Source organism: Triticum urartu, chromosome 7A, assembly GCF_056163025.1.
Source record: "Triticum urartu cultivar PI428250 chromosome 7A, HENAU_Tu73, whole genome shotgun sequence".
NCBI classification, from domain to species: domain Eukaryota; kingdom Viridiplantae; phylum Streptophyta; class Magnoliopsida; order Poales; family Poaceae; genus Triticum; species Triticum urartu.
Window position 1 is genome coordinate 531800838 of NC_141879.1, and position 17721 is coordinate 531818558.

Consider the following 17721-nt stretch of genomic DNA (forward strand, 5'->3'; position numbering starts at 1 on the left):
GCGTGTATGATTAGTGTACGATTAAATCGGGGGCGTCACAACGACGTCCATTACAGGAGTCAACGTCAGACTTTCCCTGTGTTGCTCGGAATGATGGATGGCACAAGGCCTACTCCATCGCGCGGCGGAGGCCACTGCTTCTTTGGGAGAAGAGGTAGGGCTGGCTGCCTGGATGTGCTCTAATTTGAGGTAACAACTGAATCTTGTCAGATACTAGTTAAATCCGAGCTATGGGTGTGAAGCACTGATATGCCAGTACATTTGATTGTGACCTGTTCTAATTTTGTACCTGAACTTTTTTTAGAAAGGGATGTACGTCAACTTAATGTGCTAGCAGAACTTGTTGTGTTGTCTGTCTGTTTTCTTTGCACAACATTCAAGATATTTCCCCGTCATTGATAAAGACGATGAACCGTTATGTACGACTTCGTTGGTTTCAACATATCCCTTCCCGTAGCGATCCACTGCTTCCATCCTGATTGTGCCGCCTGCGTGAAATTTTTGTATGCAAGTTCAGTGTGTTATGATGTTCTATACGATTGTGTCAACTATATAAGTTTTTACTGAGCATCAGCAATGCATATGGCTGAAAGATGTATTTACGAGCATCGACCGAAAGGTTTCTCTCTCTATCTCTCTCTCACACACACACGCGCGCGCGCACACACATACATGCGCACACGCACAAGTGGGACCCGTTGAATTATTTATTTGCTCGTGACAGCTTTTAATTAGGTTCCACTGTAATCTAACTTTTTTCTTAAGTTATTAATTGAGCTCAGTGACTTCAAAAAGTTGTATAGAAGCCTTGTTTGGGCCTTTCCGGCGTCGCTGAATGTGGGCTGAGTAACCATGTTAGGTTGTACTGTACTACACAGGCCTTTTTTCAATATCAGCAATGCAACTGGGCCGACAATTGTACACAATATCCGGGTCAACTTGTTATTCTCTGCCCCACTGGGCTGCAAACTTTCCTAGGAGGTATGCATTAGGCTTAACAAGAAAATGGACTTTAAAAAATAATAAATGGGATGTAATTATAATAACTGAACAGTTACTATGCACCAAACACGTAATTAGTTTGAAAAATATATTATTTTTGGAATTTGAAAATTTTAATTTCATTACTTGTTGTGCTCGCAATATTTTATTGGATTTTAACGTAATACAACTTTATTTTGAAATTATATTTAACCTGACTAGAAATTTCGGATAAAAATATTTCGGATCCCATCAAAACGTGGGAATGTTTTATGAATTCTGTTTTGAGCGGTTGTTTGAAATTATTAATCATTGTCCTAGCTAGAAGTTGGGCTGTACTTTTAACAAATTGTAAACGGGCTGTAGTAAATACCATTATAATTAAAAAATGGGTTGTACATTCTTACAAATCGCAAATGGGCTATATGTTCTTTGCCAAATCCGAGCTGTGGGCCTACTAAGTTGACGCGTACCAAGGGCTTTGTCAACTTAGTCAATATAAACGATTCTAGCTGCAGTGATCATACGATGTCCATCCAACAGCCGTAGTGCTTTTTCAACCTCTGGTCTTCTTGCTCTAGCCGCCCAAAGCAGCGCTGGTCGTGTCGCGTGCTCCTGCCTCCCGTGGTCGGCTGTGATGTCGCGGAGGCCTCACCGCCCCGTACTACTCCCACTGCTGGCTGGGCCATCCCTCTACTCACCCACACCCCCTATTATTCTGCGGCGACGGCAGCCTCACACCGCAGCCGAACCAGTGAACCCTCGTACTCCTCTCCGTGCGGGCTTCCACTGCCGCGTCTTCCCCGGCTCCGCGTCGTCCCCTTCCTAGGCCTCTCTGTCGTCCAGACCACCGCCCTGGTGCTCTCGGCGCGGCGTGGTCAACGTGGTCAACGACCGACTACCATTGGAAGAGTACTGTACGTGGAGAGGCTGACAGCTGGGTCCAGGCGGCCGCAAGAAAGTGCCTTCTTATTACGCGCAAAATAATTATTCCTCCACCTGACAGCAGGGACCCACCGAACGGGCCACCTTATTTCGCGAAAAAATGTTTCCCCCTGACTGCTGGGACCCACCGGACGGGCCAGCGTATTTCGCGAAAAAAATGTTCCCCCCACTGTCAGCTCAGATCCACCGGAAGTGCCTCCTTATTACGCACAAAAAAATGAATACTCCCCCTGCTAGCTGGGACCCACCATGGTGGGAGGCTAACTTGTGGGCCTACTAAGTTGACTAGGACGGGGGCCTTTGTCAACTTTAGTCAATATGAACGATTCTAGCTCCAGTGACCGTACGATGTCCATCCAACGGCCGTAGTGCTTCTTCAACCTCTGGTCTTCTTGCTCCAGCCGCCCAAAGCAGCGCCGGTCATGCTGCATGCTCCTGCCTCCCGTGGCCAGCTGTGCTGCCACGGAGGCCTCACCGCCCCCTACTATTCCCACCGCTGGCCAGGCCCTACGGCGACGGCAACCTCACACCGCAGCCGAACCAGTGAACCCTCGTACTCCTCTCCGCGCGGGCTTCCACTGTCGCGTCTTCCCCGGCTCCCCGTCGTCCCCTTCCTAGGCCTCGCCATCGTCCACCGCCCTGGTGCTCTCGGCGCGGCGTGGACAACGTGGTCAAGGAACGATTTCCATCGGACGTGGACTGTACGTGGAGAGGCTGACAGCTGGGTCCACGGCCGCAGCAAGGAAGTGCCTCCTTATTACGCGGAAAATAATGATTCCTCCACCTGACAGCTGGGACCCACCGGACGAGCCACTGTATTTCGTGAAAAAAATATTTCCCCCTGACTGCTGGGACCCACCAGCTACATCTTCGCACGCAAAGAAGTGCATCCGGGCAAAAAAAAAATGATTCGCCCCCCTGACTGCTAGGACCCACCAGCTACATCTTCGCAGGCAAGAAAGTGCCTGATAGTCGGGACCCACCTAGTCGAAGCGTACGTAGCGTTGTCATTCTGGTCGCGAACATGTACGTACATATATACTGGTGGATGTAGAGGCGCGCACGTGTCGTAGTAGAGGCGTGTACGTGTCATAGTAGAGGCGCGCACGTAGCATGTACACGTACGTACAGCGGCCAGGGTGCAAGAAAGAAAATACGTCCATGTATGTGTACATACGGGCGGGGTCTCGAACGCCTACTCGCGCATACGTATGGCCGGGGTTCGTGTACATGGCTGGGTCGAAACGGAGAAAACAGCGTCGTCGTCGTGTTCATGGGGAGGCAACGGAATGCCTCATGTTCATGGGGAGGCAACGGAATGCGTCGTGTTCATGGGGAGGCAACGGAATGCGTCGTGTTCATCGGGAGGCAACGGAACGCGTGGGAACCAACCGGCTGGGTTGGAACGGAATGCGTGGTCGTGTTCATCGGGAGGGCTTGGACGGAACAGGCGATGGGAACGAGACCTGGCGTACCGCAAAACAGAGGAAACGGCCTTGTGTTCGACCGGCCACGTTCAAAACGGGATCCTGTTCATCGGGATGGGTCTGGCATACCGCAAAACGGAGGAAACGGACCTCCTACGGTCGAAATGGGGGTCCTGTTGATCGGGAGGGGTGTGGCGTACCGCAAAACGGAGGAAACGGACTTGTGTTGGAGCGCTATTCGAAGCGGGGGTCCTGTTCATCAGGAGGGGTGTGGCGTACCGCAAAACGGGACTCCACGGGATATTGTTCATCTCCACCGTCGACCTCCTCCAGCCTCCACGGGCTCCTGTTCATCTAGCCTCCACCGCGCGCTACTCCACCAGCTACTGTTCAACCACCCCTCCACGGGCACCCCTCCACCATCTACTGTTCATCCAGCCCTCCACACCACGGGGTCCTATTCAACCACCCCTCCACGGGCACCCCTCCACCGTCTACTGTTCATCCAGCCCTCCACCACACCACGGGGTCCTGTTCATCCAGAGGCAACGCCACCGCTCACTGTTCATCCAACACCCCCCCTCCCCCCCCCCCCCCGCGCGCAATGCTCACTGTTCATCCAATCGATCGGCTTCAGTTAGCAGCAGTAGCGAAGGAATTGCTCGATCGGGTTCAGTTAACAGCCATCGATTGATTGCTCGGTTTCAGTAATGCATAGCCTGCAGTGCAATCGCTCGGGTTCAGTTAGAGCCCAACGCCTCGCTCGGGTTCAGTTAGAGCCAATGCCTCGCACACACACGCGTACATGTACGAGAGAAACGCGCATCACTCGGCCTCCGACCTCCCACCGTAACCAGGAACTCCTCGAAATTTTCCTCCCCCTCGCTTCTACCACGGTTTTTTCCGTCATGGACGGCCCAAAGAATGTCATGGAGCTGCGTCTCCGGCCTGCCTAGGACGAAAAGCCCATTTTCTGTCATGATTTTTTGTCATAGAAGTAGGAGCCCACCACATCTATGATGATACCGGGTTTTGTCACAATTATCGTCATAGAAGTGTCATATGTATGACAGAAAAAAAAATTCGTTCAGCCCAAAATGTCACGGATGTGTCTTTTTTTGTAGTGTAAGTTTCCTAACCGTAGACATGTTTGTCATTTGATTAACGGCATCACATCATTAGGAGAATGATGTGATGGACAAGACCCATCCGTTAGCTTAGCATAATGATCGTTAAGTTTTATTGCTATTGCTTTCTTCATGACTTATGCGTATTCCTTTGACTATGATATTATGCAACTCCTGGATACCGGTGGAATACCTTGGGTGCTACCAAACATCACAACGTAACTGGGAGATTATAAAGATGCTCTACAGGTATCTCCGAAGGTGTTTTTTGGGTTGGCATAGATCGAGATTAGGATTTATCACTCCGAGTATCGGAGAGGTACCTCTGGGCCCTCTCGATAATGAACATCATAATAAGCCTTGCAAGCAATGTGACTAATGAGTTAGTTGCGGGATGATGCATTACGGAATGACTAAAGAGACTTGTCGGTAACGAGATTGAACTAGGTATGGAAATACCGACGATCAAATCTCGGGCAAGTAACATACCGATGACAAAGGGAATAATGTATGTTGTCATTACGGTTTGACCAATAAAGATCCTCGTAGAATATGTAGGAACTAATATGAGCATCCAGGTTCCGCTATTGGTTATTGACCGGAGAGGTGTCTCGGTCATGTCTACATAGTTCTCGAACCCGTAGGGTCCGCACGGTTAGAGTTCAATGACAATTTGTATTATATGAGTTATGTGATTTGGTGACCGAATGTTGTTCGGAGTCCCGGATGAGATCAAGGACATGAAGAGGAGTCTTGAAATGGTCGAGAGGTAAAGATTCATATATAGGACGATAGTATTCAGACACCGAAAGTGTTCTGAGGGTGCCGGCTACGTATCGGGTCACCGGAAGGGGTTCCGGGCAACCCCCGACGAGCTATATGGGCCTAATGGGCCAAGAGGGGTTACACACCAGCCACAAAGGGGTTGGTGCCCCCCATACGGGCTAGCCAAATTGCAGAAGGAAAGGAAAATGGAATAGGATTCCCCCTTCCCCCTCTTTCCTTCCTACTCCGAATAGGAATAGGAAAGGAGGGAGGCCGAACTGGGAGGACCCTCCTACTTGGGGCGCCCCCTTGGCTGCCTCTCCTCCCCTCCAACCTATATATATATATATATATATATATATATATATATATATATATATATATATATATATGGGGGGCACCGCTAGAACACACAACAAACATTGTTAGACGTGTGCGGCGCCCCCCTCCACAGCTTACGCCTCTGGTCATATTCACGTAGTGCTTAGGCGAAGCCCTGCGTGGATCACTTCACCATCACCGTCACCACACCGTCGTATTGACATAACTCTCCCTCGACACTTTCCTGGATCAAGAGTTCAAGGGATGTCATCGAGCTGAATGTGTGCAGAACTTGGAGGTGTCGTACGTTCGGTGCTTGATCGGTCGGAACGAGAAGAAGTTCGACTACATCAACCGCGTTGTCAAATGCTTCCGCTTTCGATCTATGAGGGCATGTGGAAACACTCCCCCCCTCTCGTTGCTATGCATCTCCTAGATAGATAGATCTTGCGTGAGCGTAGGAATTTTTTTGAAATTGCATGCTACGTTTCCCAACAGTGTGTGTGTTTTTTCTATCATTCATGTTGATGATTTTTTCTAAAGGAAGTGGTTGGAAAATGGAATTGTCAGTGGAGGAGAAGAAAGGAGCTAGTTCAGAGCAAAGCCATGAAGAAGAGGTGCGGACAAAGCATATGCATGAGAGGAGGTGCAGACAAAGCAGGTGCAATGCAATGCCAAAATTATCTGTGTTCGGGGCTGCAAGTTTGTACTTGATAGAGGAGGAAATGAGTTGCAACTGAGGATAATGAGATTTCACGAGATGGCGATAGTGATAGTGACTATGTTGTGCCTCCAGCGGAGAGAAACGATTTTGCTAAAGATGAATAAATCATTGAGTGCATAAAATATGCTAAATAATTCAAGGAGAAGAGCGAAAGAAGATGTTGGGGGAGGCAGATGCAAAAGCTTTCAATGTTCCTGGGGATTTCATTGTACCAGAAACATGTAAGCTGGATGACGATGCAGATGATGCCCCTTATTGTGAAAGTGACAATCTTCCTTAGGATGAGGCTAGTGATGGAGAGGTCAATGCATGTTGTTATAAGGAGAAAAACCAACCATAAGGTGTATGATGACGATTTATGCACCACAATTTGAAGTTGGCATGGCTTTTATGGATGGTAGAGAATCCAAACATGCACTAGTGAAATATGGACTGAATAATTTCCATCATTTGATATTTCTCAAAGATGAGAATAGGAGACTGAGTGTCAAGTGCAGCCGGCCTTGTTGCCAATGGAGCATATATGGGTCAATCAATAGCATATCTGAGTAGTTATTGGTTCAGTGGTACAACGATGTGCACACATGTGTGCCTAGGAGAGATAATAAGCTGGTGATAAGTACTATCATTGCTAAGAAATATTTCAAACAAATTAGAGACAATCCAACATGAAGGGTGGAGAAAATGCAAGAAATTGTATTCAAAGATTTGCTAGCACATGTCAACATATCCAAACGCAAAAGGGCAAAGAAGATTTCCATGAAAAAGCTCATCCTATGTACCTAAGAGAGTGGTCCCCACTATTTCTTATTATCTCAACACGCGCGCTTCTACATCATCAAAATTGTTGTAGACATTAGATTTACTATCGTGATCCACTAGCATCCTTCTGATCTATGCATGAGAATCCTCTGCCATGCTTCATGCATTAGTGCATTCTAAGTGGATTTTAAATCAAATTACATTTAGTTATGACATGCACTACAACCCATTACCTATATTTTCCTAGCCATGCAACTATGCTACATCAATAGGACATGCATGTGGATTATAAGTTACATTTTTGCATTAGCATATCAACAGAGCGCTGCCACATCATTGGTTGCATGTAATTCATCGGTTAATTGTTTCATTAGAGCTCTCTCATATACAGGATATATACCTCAAGTTGAACTATTGCTTTCACAGTGTTATGATCAAAGTGATGAAACTGAATTTGTTGCTTTCATAGTGCTATTGTCGTTAATTTCATACATAAATTCAGAAAAAATCCTGACAGAACTAATACACAAACTGAAATTGTTGATTTGACATTGTTCACTTTTATACAAAATTCGGACAAACTGCTATGTTCAAAGTGAATATAATAATACTCATTTTTAGATAAAAATTCAGACAAGAGTGCTTCTAAAATTGATATAATTGAATTTATTCATTGTTCAGATAAAGTGCTCAAAAACACACTAGCATCAATCTGCATGAATACATTGCAGAGGCAACATAAGAAAACCACATCTTCAACACATGGACATCTCACTGTCTAGACATAGCACTGCCTAGATATATAGCAAATGCAACAGAAAAACCCAGAGGAGCTTTCTAAACACCCCTGCATCTGAGCATCTCCATCTTCAGTGTCTTGATTTCAGCAGCTTGAATTTCAACCTTCTCTTGCAGTTTATAGATCTCCATCTTCTCACATATCTCTTTCGACGGATCTTCCATCAACCTCATCTTTTCCTCTCTCTTCTCCCATACAGTCAGGCACAGGTCCACAACCAGGCAACTCCGAAATGACGTCGTCGGATTGTCCACCCAGGAGTAGAACTCACAACCCCAATTCCTCCAATCTTGTGAAATTTCACAAAAGATCCAAAATTATACACCAAAACTGTGCACCAATCAAATGGAATCAGAACAGTGCTGGAAAATACCTGCCAAAGCATGCACTTGTGACATCTTCTTCCAAGATTATCATCACTCCACAAAATCCATATGGACATCCTAAGCAGGAATCTTCTCAGCCAATTCCTCCCGTGCAAAGCAGGAACCTTCTCAGCCGATTCACGCGTGAAGGAGGCGCCTCAGTCAATCCTACCTGGCAAAACATTCGCCATGTAGGCAAAGCCGGAGTAACGATCCTGGTTTTGCAGTTGGGGGTGGATGTGGTCAAAATACGACAGTTGGGGGTATTTATTCTTCTTTCGTTTGAAATAAGCACTATCCCCTCCATCCTAAAACTTGGACACGTGAGACTTGCATTTAGGGATCGACAATAGAGGTACTAGCAAAGATAAGTACTAAAGTTTGAAAGGAAAATATCTAGTGCTACCAAGCCGTAGGTGCTACCATGATACGGGGTTCTGGGCTGTCGGATTCTCAGATAGAATGGCTCGCAATTACTTTGCAACACTTGCAGAAAAGCCTCCGAAAAGTTCAAAAATGGCGCATAGATCCAACAGATCCAACATCTCCTGAATGCCGTCCGATCTAAAAATCCAACGGCTCAGATGCCCGTATCACGGTAGCATTTAAGTGTCGGGAGCACCAGATGCCCTCCCAAAGTTTGAAAGGCATGATAACCAGAGTTGTGGTGACCGGTGAGGCCCCTCCCTTACCTTTCCCTCCACCTCCCGCGTAAGAAAACAGTCTGCTGATCTGACCTTGTACCTTCCCTGGGCAAGTTCAGTGAGAAGAATCCCAATCCACGACGGGAACCAAAATCACCCCCAAAATCTAGCGCGCAGCAGACAGCACAAGCAACATCGATCGCCCCCGCACGTCGCCCACTCGCCCACGCCTCTCTTCTCCCCGGCGCGCGCTCGCCCTCCCTCCCTCTTCTGGTCAAACGGCTCTCGGCTCCAATCCCCCGACCCTCTCCTCCCTCTGCCCGCGCCCGTCCGCCGGCCGCACTCGGTTTCCATGTCCGCCGCCACCGCCGCCGAGTCCCGTACGTAAAACCCTCTCGGGCTTCATTCAAAGTATGGTCGCCCCCACGCCGATGATGGTTAATTATTGACTCGTTCCACCATTTTGATTTTCCCCCGTAGCGGAGCGGCGGCGATCGGAGGCCGTCGCGTGGCTGCGCGCGCTGCTCCGGGAGTCGGCGCTGCCGCTGCCGCTCCCGCCGCCGCGCGCCTCCGACGACGAGCTCAGGGCCGCGCTCGCGGACGGCGCGCTGCTCCGCGCCGCGCTCGACAAGCTCGCCCGCCCCGCCTCCCCGCGCTACGAGGTACGCCGCCACCCGCCCACCCGCTTCTCTCCCGCTACGGCTTGTCTGGTCGTGATCGTCGTTGACACTGCGTGTGCCGCAGGGCGGAGCGGCGGCGGAGCGCGATGTCGGGCGGTTCCTCGCGGCCGTGGAGCGGATGGGCCTTCCCAGCTTCGCGCCCTCGGACCTCGAGACGGTACGCGGGTCGTTTGTTTGTTTGTGTTCTTCATCCAGCAATCGGCGTGATAGTGATCACCAGCGCTCATATTTTGGATTACCCGTTGACCCGTCGCCACCTGCCGACGGGGAATCGGATGATGTGATTGCTGTGAGTGTGAGGTAGCTGGAGCTTCGCGTCGAACAAGTTAGGAGCTCGTTTTCGCTCTAGGTTCTGTGTTGCCGGTTGTCATTGAACGGTTTGTTGTGTGGGCAAGCGACACATTAATCTCTGTCAGTCTGTGCTTGCCGAATCTAACTGCTAGTGGATGTCGCATGTGGTTTGCGATAACCATCAACTCTCAAACAGTTGAACAAATAATACCTCCAGTTATCGAGCTGGTAGGATATCTGAATATCTGATCGGCAAGTATAGTTGGTGATCAGTTTCAAGTTCAGTTTAATTGTAAAACAGTGGTAAATTGTCTTTTTACGGCGACGGTGGTAAATTGTTTTCTGAAGTAAAAAATGACAAATATAACTATGCAGCCGTGGGTTCTTTACTAGAACACGTACCAATTGCAGGTAAAATGTTTTTTAAAGTAAACAAATGGTTAATTGCTGTCTGTAACTATAGTGTGTTCTAGTCCAGAACCCATGTAACACACCGATTGCGTTGGCTAGTCTGATGCCATGTACAAATGGCAAAATTATGGAGAATTCCTCTTTATCATTGAACATAATACAGGTTTAAACTGCCTAAAATATTGAAGTTAATAAAATATTGGAGTGCCACAATTTTTTAATGTGATATTATGTGCTGCAGTAGTACTATGCACATGTGTTTTCGCAATAGTTGTCAGTTTTGCAATGCTGCCAAGGAGCATGTTTGCAGTTCCAGCTGTTTTCTGCAATACAAAGTTTCATCTTCGAGGCCTTATTGGGTTTTGTTGCGGCATTATTGCCACTAATTTAGGGCCCGATGTCAGCTGTGGTTGCCTGTCTTCTTGCACTAAGGGATCGGTTTGTCTCCCATGCTGGGGAAGGCTGGACCTGCGGCCTTCCACAAAATGGGAGGATGCACACCGTGGGATTCCCCAGAAGGGAGAATGGTCAGGTCACACAAAATTCTGAAGTAAGAGAAGATGTCAAACAAATGGAAACAACGCTACAGAAGGTCTCCAAAAGTCCAGCCATGTCAGGTGAGATCCTATTTATGTGTTCAAAGATTTGGGTAGGGGATTAACTCTAGGAGTTATCCAGTGAGGGTATACTGAGGGTGGTGCTTTACATTATTCCTGAGGATTGAGAATATAGAAGAAATCGTAATTTTAACAGTCAAGTTGTACTACTAAATTGCATGTATGTAGATTTATACATTATTGACCGTTTCAATTAGAGATGTTTTTATACGAAACAGGTTCCGTTATCAACTAAATCATTTTTTCTTCTTCTGTAGAACCACCTTCTGTTATATCACGACCTGAACTATCTTCTACAGCACGGCATGCCGGACGCAATTTTCATGAAGTCTTCCAACTGAGGCAAGGAGGTTATTCTGATCTGCCTAGTTCTAAAATTTCAGATATGATGAAATCCACCAGCTTGGATGTAAGTACTGTGTACTAAAATATACCTGTTGGAATTATTTAGACATCAGATTTGATTTTCATTCTCTGCGTCACAATATTCTTGTTGCAGAATGCCCCTACTCAGTCACTTTTGAGTGTTGTGAATGGCATCCTTGATGAGATTATTGAGAGGAAGAATGGAGAAATTCCTTATGTAGGCTACTCAAAAGCAATGCAGTTAGTTTATTCCTTTCATACATTGAAACTCCGATATATTTTGCTGTAGACTCTTTTCATCCTCTTGAATATGAAAATAGTATTCTTTGCACAGCATCTCGCTTTCTTGTTGAGAAAGATCATATTGGAGGTTGAACGACGAATTTCTACGCAGGCTGAGCACATAAGAAATGTAAGGAATACTTATTCACACTTAATTTTTCAGTTTGTTCTTGTTGTAAATTTAACCTCCATGCAGCAAAATAACCTTATGAAAGCACGCGAAGAGAAATACAAATCGAGGATTAGAGTTTTAGAGGCATTGGCCAGTGGGACAAGTGGGCAAATACATGTAAGCTCAAATGCAGCAAATGGAAAAGCACATGTAAGTTTCGGTGATGATGACCTCAATATAAGTGCAAATGGTTGGCTTCTTTCCTTATTTTCTTTCCTTAATTGTTTTCCAGGTTGCTGCAGAGCCTGTGCACCGGATGAAGGTATGTTTCTCATATAACATTGGTGACATCTTCATATTACCATCATTTTCCTATATTATATTCAAATTATGAAATCCTGCTATGTTTTCCCCTCATATCTTTCATTTGATGTCACTTCTACGTCTGCTCTTTCAATCTTTACAAGAGAAACACTTTGCACACAGAAGCTTTGCCTGTCTTTGCTTTAGGAAGGATGAAAAACCAAGAGTTTGAATTTATCCATACCAAGAATAATAGACTTATTACTGCTAATAAAAATAAGAAAATGAACACATTTTTTTCTATTTTTCAAAAGTAATTCAATTTATTTGCAGATGGAGAAAGACAAATTTGAAGAGAAAAGGCAATTACTTGAGGAAGATCAGACAAAGCTGACGAAGGACAAGGAAAATGTAACTACACTGACAAAGGATAAGGAAGATATGACTAGATTGTTGAATGACAAGGAAGACATAATTAGATTGATGAAAGAGAAGGAAGAAATGGCTAGGTTAATAAAGGAGAAGGAAGACACGGTTATCTTGAAGAAAGGCAAGGATGGGGATAGAAATCAATCAGCGGATGAACATATAGCTAAGCCAATTATGTATAAAGATGAACTCATCAGTTTGATGAAGGAGAAAGAAAACTATAAAGTTACAATTATGAAATTAAAGTTAGAATTAGAAGCCATGAAATCATCATGTGAAAAGAGCCACAGCCTGTTGGAAACTAAGAACAAAGATGTAGTTAATCTTCTAAAGGATAAAGAGAACAGTGGCAATGTAATATCACAACTCAGGCAAGAGCTTGCCATGGCAAGAAGATCACATGAGACATATATTCAAGATTTGAAGACTACGGCTTTACAGGAAAATAGGAATTTTGAACAGAGAATAAAGGAAGTGGAGCTAAAACTAGAAGATTCTACTAAGAGAGAAAGATATCTTGAAGAATTGTTGGAAGCAAGAATCCAGACCTGGGAGCAGAAGGAAATCATGCTGAACCAATTTGTAGGTCTACAAATGCAGAATATTCAGGTATAGGTTGGTTAAAACAATCTTTATATTTCCTCTATATTTCTTTTAAGAATTGATGAAGTCATCAATTTAAGTTAAAACTTCTCCCTATCAGGATTTGAGGTTATCTTCTGTTTCCATTAGGCATGAAATCCAAAACTGCCAGAAGAGATGGTCTGAAGAACTTAGTGGCCTTGGTATGAACAAATGAGTGAGTAATTAATTGATTTCTTGTTATTGGCACTTTATAACTTAAATCTTATTTGATTCCTCAGGACAAAGCCTTAAAGTATTAGCAAATGCTTCAGAGAAGTATCACGCTGCTCTTGAAGAAAACAGAAAATTGTTCAACGAGGTTCAGGAGCTAAAAGGTGGCTATGTGAGCAACGTCAATTTACACATGCTGATATTATAACTGTGTCAACTTTCTAAGAGTTCTAATTTTTTATCAGGAAATATCAGAGTCTTTTGCCGGATAAGACCTTTTCTTCCTAACGAGGATCATAAGTCTAGTACAACTGAAATTACTGGTGATAACGGTGAACTCATTTTAGCAAACCCTACAAAAATTGGAAAAGAGGGGAATAAGTTGTTTAAATTTAACAAAGTTCTTGGCCCCACTACTTCTCAAGGTACTGATGAATATGTGGCCTATTCCGTGGTAGTATACGATGTGGTTTGATTTTTTTAATTTATGTTTTTTTTCTAGATGAGGTATTCAGGGACATTCAACCACTAGTTAGATCAGTCCTTGATGGCTATAATGTTTGCATTTTTGCGTATGGACAAACTGGATCAGGAAAAACCTACACAATGGTATGAAGATCTCAATATAACAGTCTTAAATTTCTTTTTTGAGAATTATAACCACTATTTATTGACAGATACGATGTGTTTATTGTGCCTTTTCTAATTAATATCTCAGACTGGACCTGAAGATGCTACGGAGGAGGAATTGGGTGTCAATTTCAGAGCTCTGAACGACCTGTTCCTTATATCACGCAATCGAGGAGATACATTCAATTATGAAGTCAGTGTTCAAATGATTGAGATATACAATGAACAAATCCATGATCTCTTAGGAAGCAATGGTTCAGAGAAGAAATATCCTTTTGTCGCTTACATTGTATAGTCACCTATGTTTATTATGCATATTGATCTGTTTTCATGTGGTCAACATACATACACTATGATGTGTTGATTTAGTTAACAAATCCATTGTTAGTGTGTCTAGATTAAAAAGAAGGATTAATGCAACTGAAATACTTAACCTAAGGTCTAGTTGTAAACTTGACTGGTCAGTTGATTCGCTTCAAATGAACGTGTAGAAACTTGGAACTTGGTTGAACATCCCTTTACTGTCCTTAATGGAATGCCACGTATCTGTTTCATCTTGTCATAGCACACCCCCTTAAACCTCTGGAAGGTTACAAATGCATGTAAAGAACATACTGTTGTTTCCTTTAACTTGCACACTCTAGGGATTTTGAATTCCAGCCATCCCAATGGGCTTGCTGTTCCTGATGCAACATTGCATCCCGTCAACTCTACGACCGATGTTATTGAGTTAATGAGAACAGGACTTGGGAACCGATCTGTGGGTGCAACAGCACTGAACGAGCGAAGCAGCAGATCTCACAGGTTAATCTTACCGCTCCATGATTTCAGTCGAGGTTTCCTGCTGATTCTATTGAAAATCAGGCTCATTTCGAGTATTTTTCAGTGTTGTCACTGTACATGTTCAAGGTGAAGATTTGAAAACTGGAGCTACTTTGCGCGGGGCCCTCCATCTTGTTGATCTTGCTGGAAGCGAAAGGGTGGACCGTTCTGCTGTTACAGGCGATAGACTCAAAGAAGCACAACACATCAATAAATCTCTGTCTGCTCTTGGAGATGTTATATTTTCTTTATCACAGAAGACTTCTCATGTGCCATACCGAAACAGCAAACTTACACAAGTCCTGCAAAGTTCTTTGGGTGCCTATCTTTCCTCATTGGCTATCTAACACTGTTTTACATGTTTTATATTTTTTATAACTTGAAAAGATTCATTTGTAGGTGGCCATGCGAAGACCCTGATGTTTGTGCAGATCAATCCAGATGTCTCATCTTATGCAGAGAGTTTAAGTACTTTGAGGTTTGCTGAAAGAGTTTCAGGAGTGGAACTAGGTGCTGCAAAGGCAAATAAAGAGGGCAAAGATATCAAAGAATTTAAGGAACAGGTGAAGAATTTTGCATGTTTTATATTTTGCTAACTAATTTATTATTGAAACACTGGCAACAGAAATGTATAACCAACTTCTCTTGATTACATATAACTAGTACTATTCTAGTATCCTCAATGTGTTCTATGCACCTGGAAAACATAATAGATGGTGTAAGCGTGGAACTTACCTCTGGCATGAAATGCAACTACATGATACTTCCCATGGAAAAAACATACAATATTTTTTTTGAGAAAAAATACTATAATATTAACAGTTTACCACATGATACTTCCATGTATCATTTGATTACTATAATATTGTTTTTCACCCTGCAGCTCTCACTGCTCAAAGATAAAATTGCAAAGAAGGATGAGGAGATCAACCAGCTACAGACTCACAGTCCAAGGGTAAAGACAGGCAAACGTGCTGATTCCTTGCTGAAACATTCGTCCTCCTCCCCAGGAATATCCTCCCTGGGAAGCAAAATGCAACATCGAAGAACGGCATCTGGCGGAAAGGCAATGGGCCTTATCAGTAGGGCAGGCTCCGATGCTGATAACTTCTCTGAGATCAGTGACAGGCATTCTGAAACTAGCTCCATGCAGTCGATTGATGATATTCAGCAGCAGAGGGAGATTATGGTACTTTCCAAGCTCCCTGAAGATGATATGGGTCCGAATTCAGCTGACCCTGAGCTTGCCAGCTTTGGTTACGCTGATTCAGAGGGGAGGTTAAGCGATATATCAGATAGTGGCATATCCATGGGTACAGAAACCGACGGCTCAATAAGTAGCATGGTTGACTTTGCTCTCTTCCCGGAGCAGGAAAAAATAGCTAGCACATGGAAAGAACAAGAAACTGCACCCAACACACCAAAAGATCGACTGTAAGTACTTCCGGTTGTCTTGGTAGCATCATGAACTCATGGTTCCATTTTCAATTTAGTACTGTACCATCTTTCTGTTCATAGGAGGGGAGAAATTCCTTTTAGTATTCTCTACCATGTAAAAATGCACTATTAATTAATACAAGTAAAAGCAATCCATGTGACTGGAGTAGGTAACTAAGGTAATCAGGCACTATGATGTCAAAAATCTTAGATGAATATCTCTATGTGCTTACTTGGCCCTTAGCCTTTTGGCTTACCTATTTTTACTTGTAAGCACTCATTCTTCCTCATGCAGACCTAAGGTGACTACTCGAGTACAAAAGGCAACAACACCAAAAACAGCCCCATCTTCTAGTGTGTGGCCCAAATCAAGAGATTCTACTCCTAGATCTTCAGGTAAGCTCACTTGTATCTCATTGAAATTGTGCGCCACCATAGCAGATATGGTTACTGCTTTGGGGTGCAATTAAATCAACTGTTCGTGGCTTAGGATCTAAATATCTGAGTAAAGATTATTGCAATGTCCTTATAATGCTTCAGAATGTACGCTAGTACTATTATCTAAAGATAAGTATACTAGTACTCCTATTATATTTCAGAATATTCCATTGACCGCGTAAACAAGTGCAGATTTAATGCTCGGAAAAATTAAACCAGTACCCACGAAATAACATGATAAGACAATTTAGAAATCTACAGGGAGCATGTCATGAGTCTGGGCCCACTTCAAGTTATTATAGCTCATGGACTATAGTTACTGTGGCTCATGAACTGCAGCAGATTTAGTTCTGTTAGTTTGGCTGGAAGATTAGGAGATAATTTGAGTCTTAGGGCACCGCTCAAGTGAGCGCTATAAAAGAATATACTTCTTCCGTTTCTAAATATAAGCCTTTTTATTAGAGATTTCAATACGGACTACATACGGATGTATATAGATGTATTTTAGAGTGTAGATTCACTCATTTTGCTCCGTAGTAGTCCATATTGGAATATCTAAAAAGGCTTATACTCCCTCTGTCCCAAAATAAGTGTCTCAACCTTAGTATAACTTTGTACTAAAGTTAGTATAAAGTCGAGCATTTTGGGATGGAGGGAGTACATCATATCTGTTCATTAAAGGTCTCCTCCTGCACCTATGGTCTATTTCTCCCTACTCTAGTATTATACAGTATCTGCTTTGATCCGCGCCGTCCCCAGTTACTCTTGTGCAGTATTTACCTATTCATGAACTAAGCTCCCTAACCAAACATTTCGGGTACAATTTAAATTAACTGAGCTTAAACTATACATTTGATACAATACAGCAGACATAAGCTTCACTAGGTCCAGACACACATACAGTACTCTGAAGTGTTTACCAACTATTTTGTTACAGCGTCAGCAAGCACACGAAGAAGCACAATTACACAAGCAACATCCTCACCAAGAACCTCAAATACTCCGAAGCGATGGAATTAGCTCAAAGTCGATGAACTTCTTTCAATATTCTTGTTCCTTTATGTACAGAAAATTCAGAAAGTATTTTTTAAGTTGATGGCTGCTTAGTGATGCTGCCCTTTGTTTAAGTGAGAATGTAAATGACACTGTACATACGACACTGCTTCGACAAAACATTGTTGAGTGTTAAATAGAAGAAAGGTTGTCATTCTTGTTGTTTTAGCTTCTTCCCTTTTTCTAATGTAAGAT

General features: G+C 43.9%; 1 protein-coding gene and 1 pseudogene across 1 annotated transcript; both read left to right on the forward strand.

Moving 5' to 3' along the window:
* Positions 1 to 6123: 6123 nt before the first annotated feature.
* On the forward strand, positions 6124 to 6946 carry LOC147960301 (uncharacterized; annotated as a pseudogene).
* A 1968-nt stretch (positions 6947 to 8914) lies between these two features.
* Positions 8915 to 17694, forward strand: LOC125525221 (kinesin-like protein KIN-14M). The gene is made up of 21 exons (XM_048690230.2): positions 8915 to 9240; positions 9341 to 9522; positions 9605 to 9697; positions 10634 to 10859; positions 11117 to 11268; positions 11359 to 11442; positions 11560 to 11637; positions 11704 to 11829; positions 11912 to 11941; positions 12256 to 12960; positions 13055 to 13136; positions 13215 to 13310; positions 13392 to 13571; positions 13649 to 13755; positions 13865 to 14043; positions 14416 to 14580; positions 14663 to 14916; positions 14998 to 15161; positions 15482 to 16032; positions 16331 to 16431; positions 17411 to 17694. Exons 1-21 carry the CDS (start codon positions 9213 to 9215, stop codon positions 17491 to 17493), a joined length of 3666 nt encoding a protein of 1221 aa, XP_048546187.1. The 5' UTR covers positions 8915 to 9212; the 3' UTR covers positions 17494 to 17694.
* The last annotated feature ends 27 nt before the right edge of the window (positions 17695 to 17721 follow it).

Excerpts from the sequence above, each read along its gene's own strand:
- LOC125525221 (XM_048690230.2), top strand. The coding sequence starts at position 9,213 with ATGTCCGCCGCCACCGCCGCCGAGTCCC. Across the intron at positions 9,698-10,633 it reads CGCCCTCGGACCTCGAGACG|GGCCCGATGTCAGCTGTGGT; the intron begins GTACGCGGGTCG and ends CCACTAATTTAG. Across the intron at positions 15,162-15,481 it reads TCAAAGAATTTAAGGAACAG|CTCTCACTGCTCAAAGATAA; the intron begins GTGAAGAATTTT and ends TTCACCCTGCAG.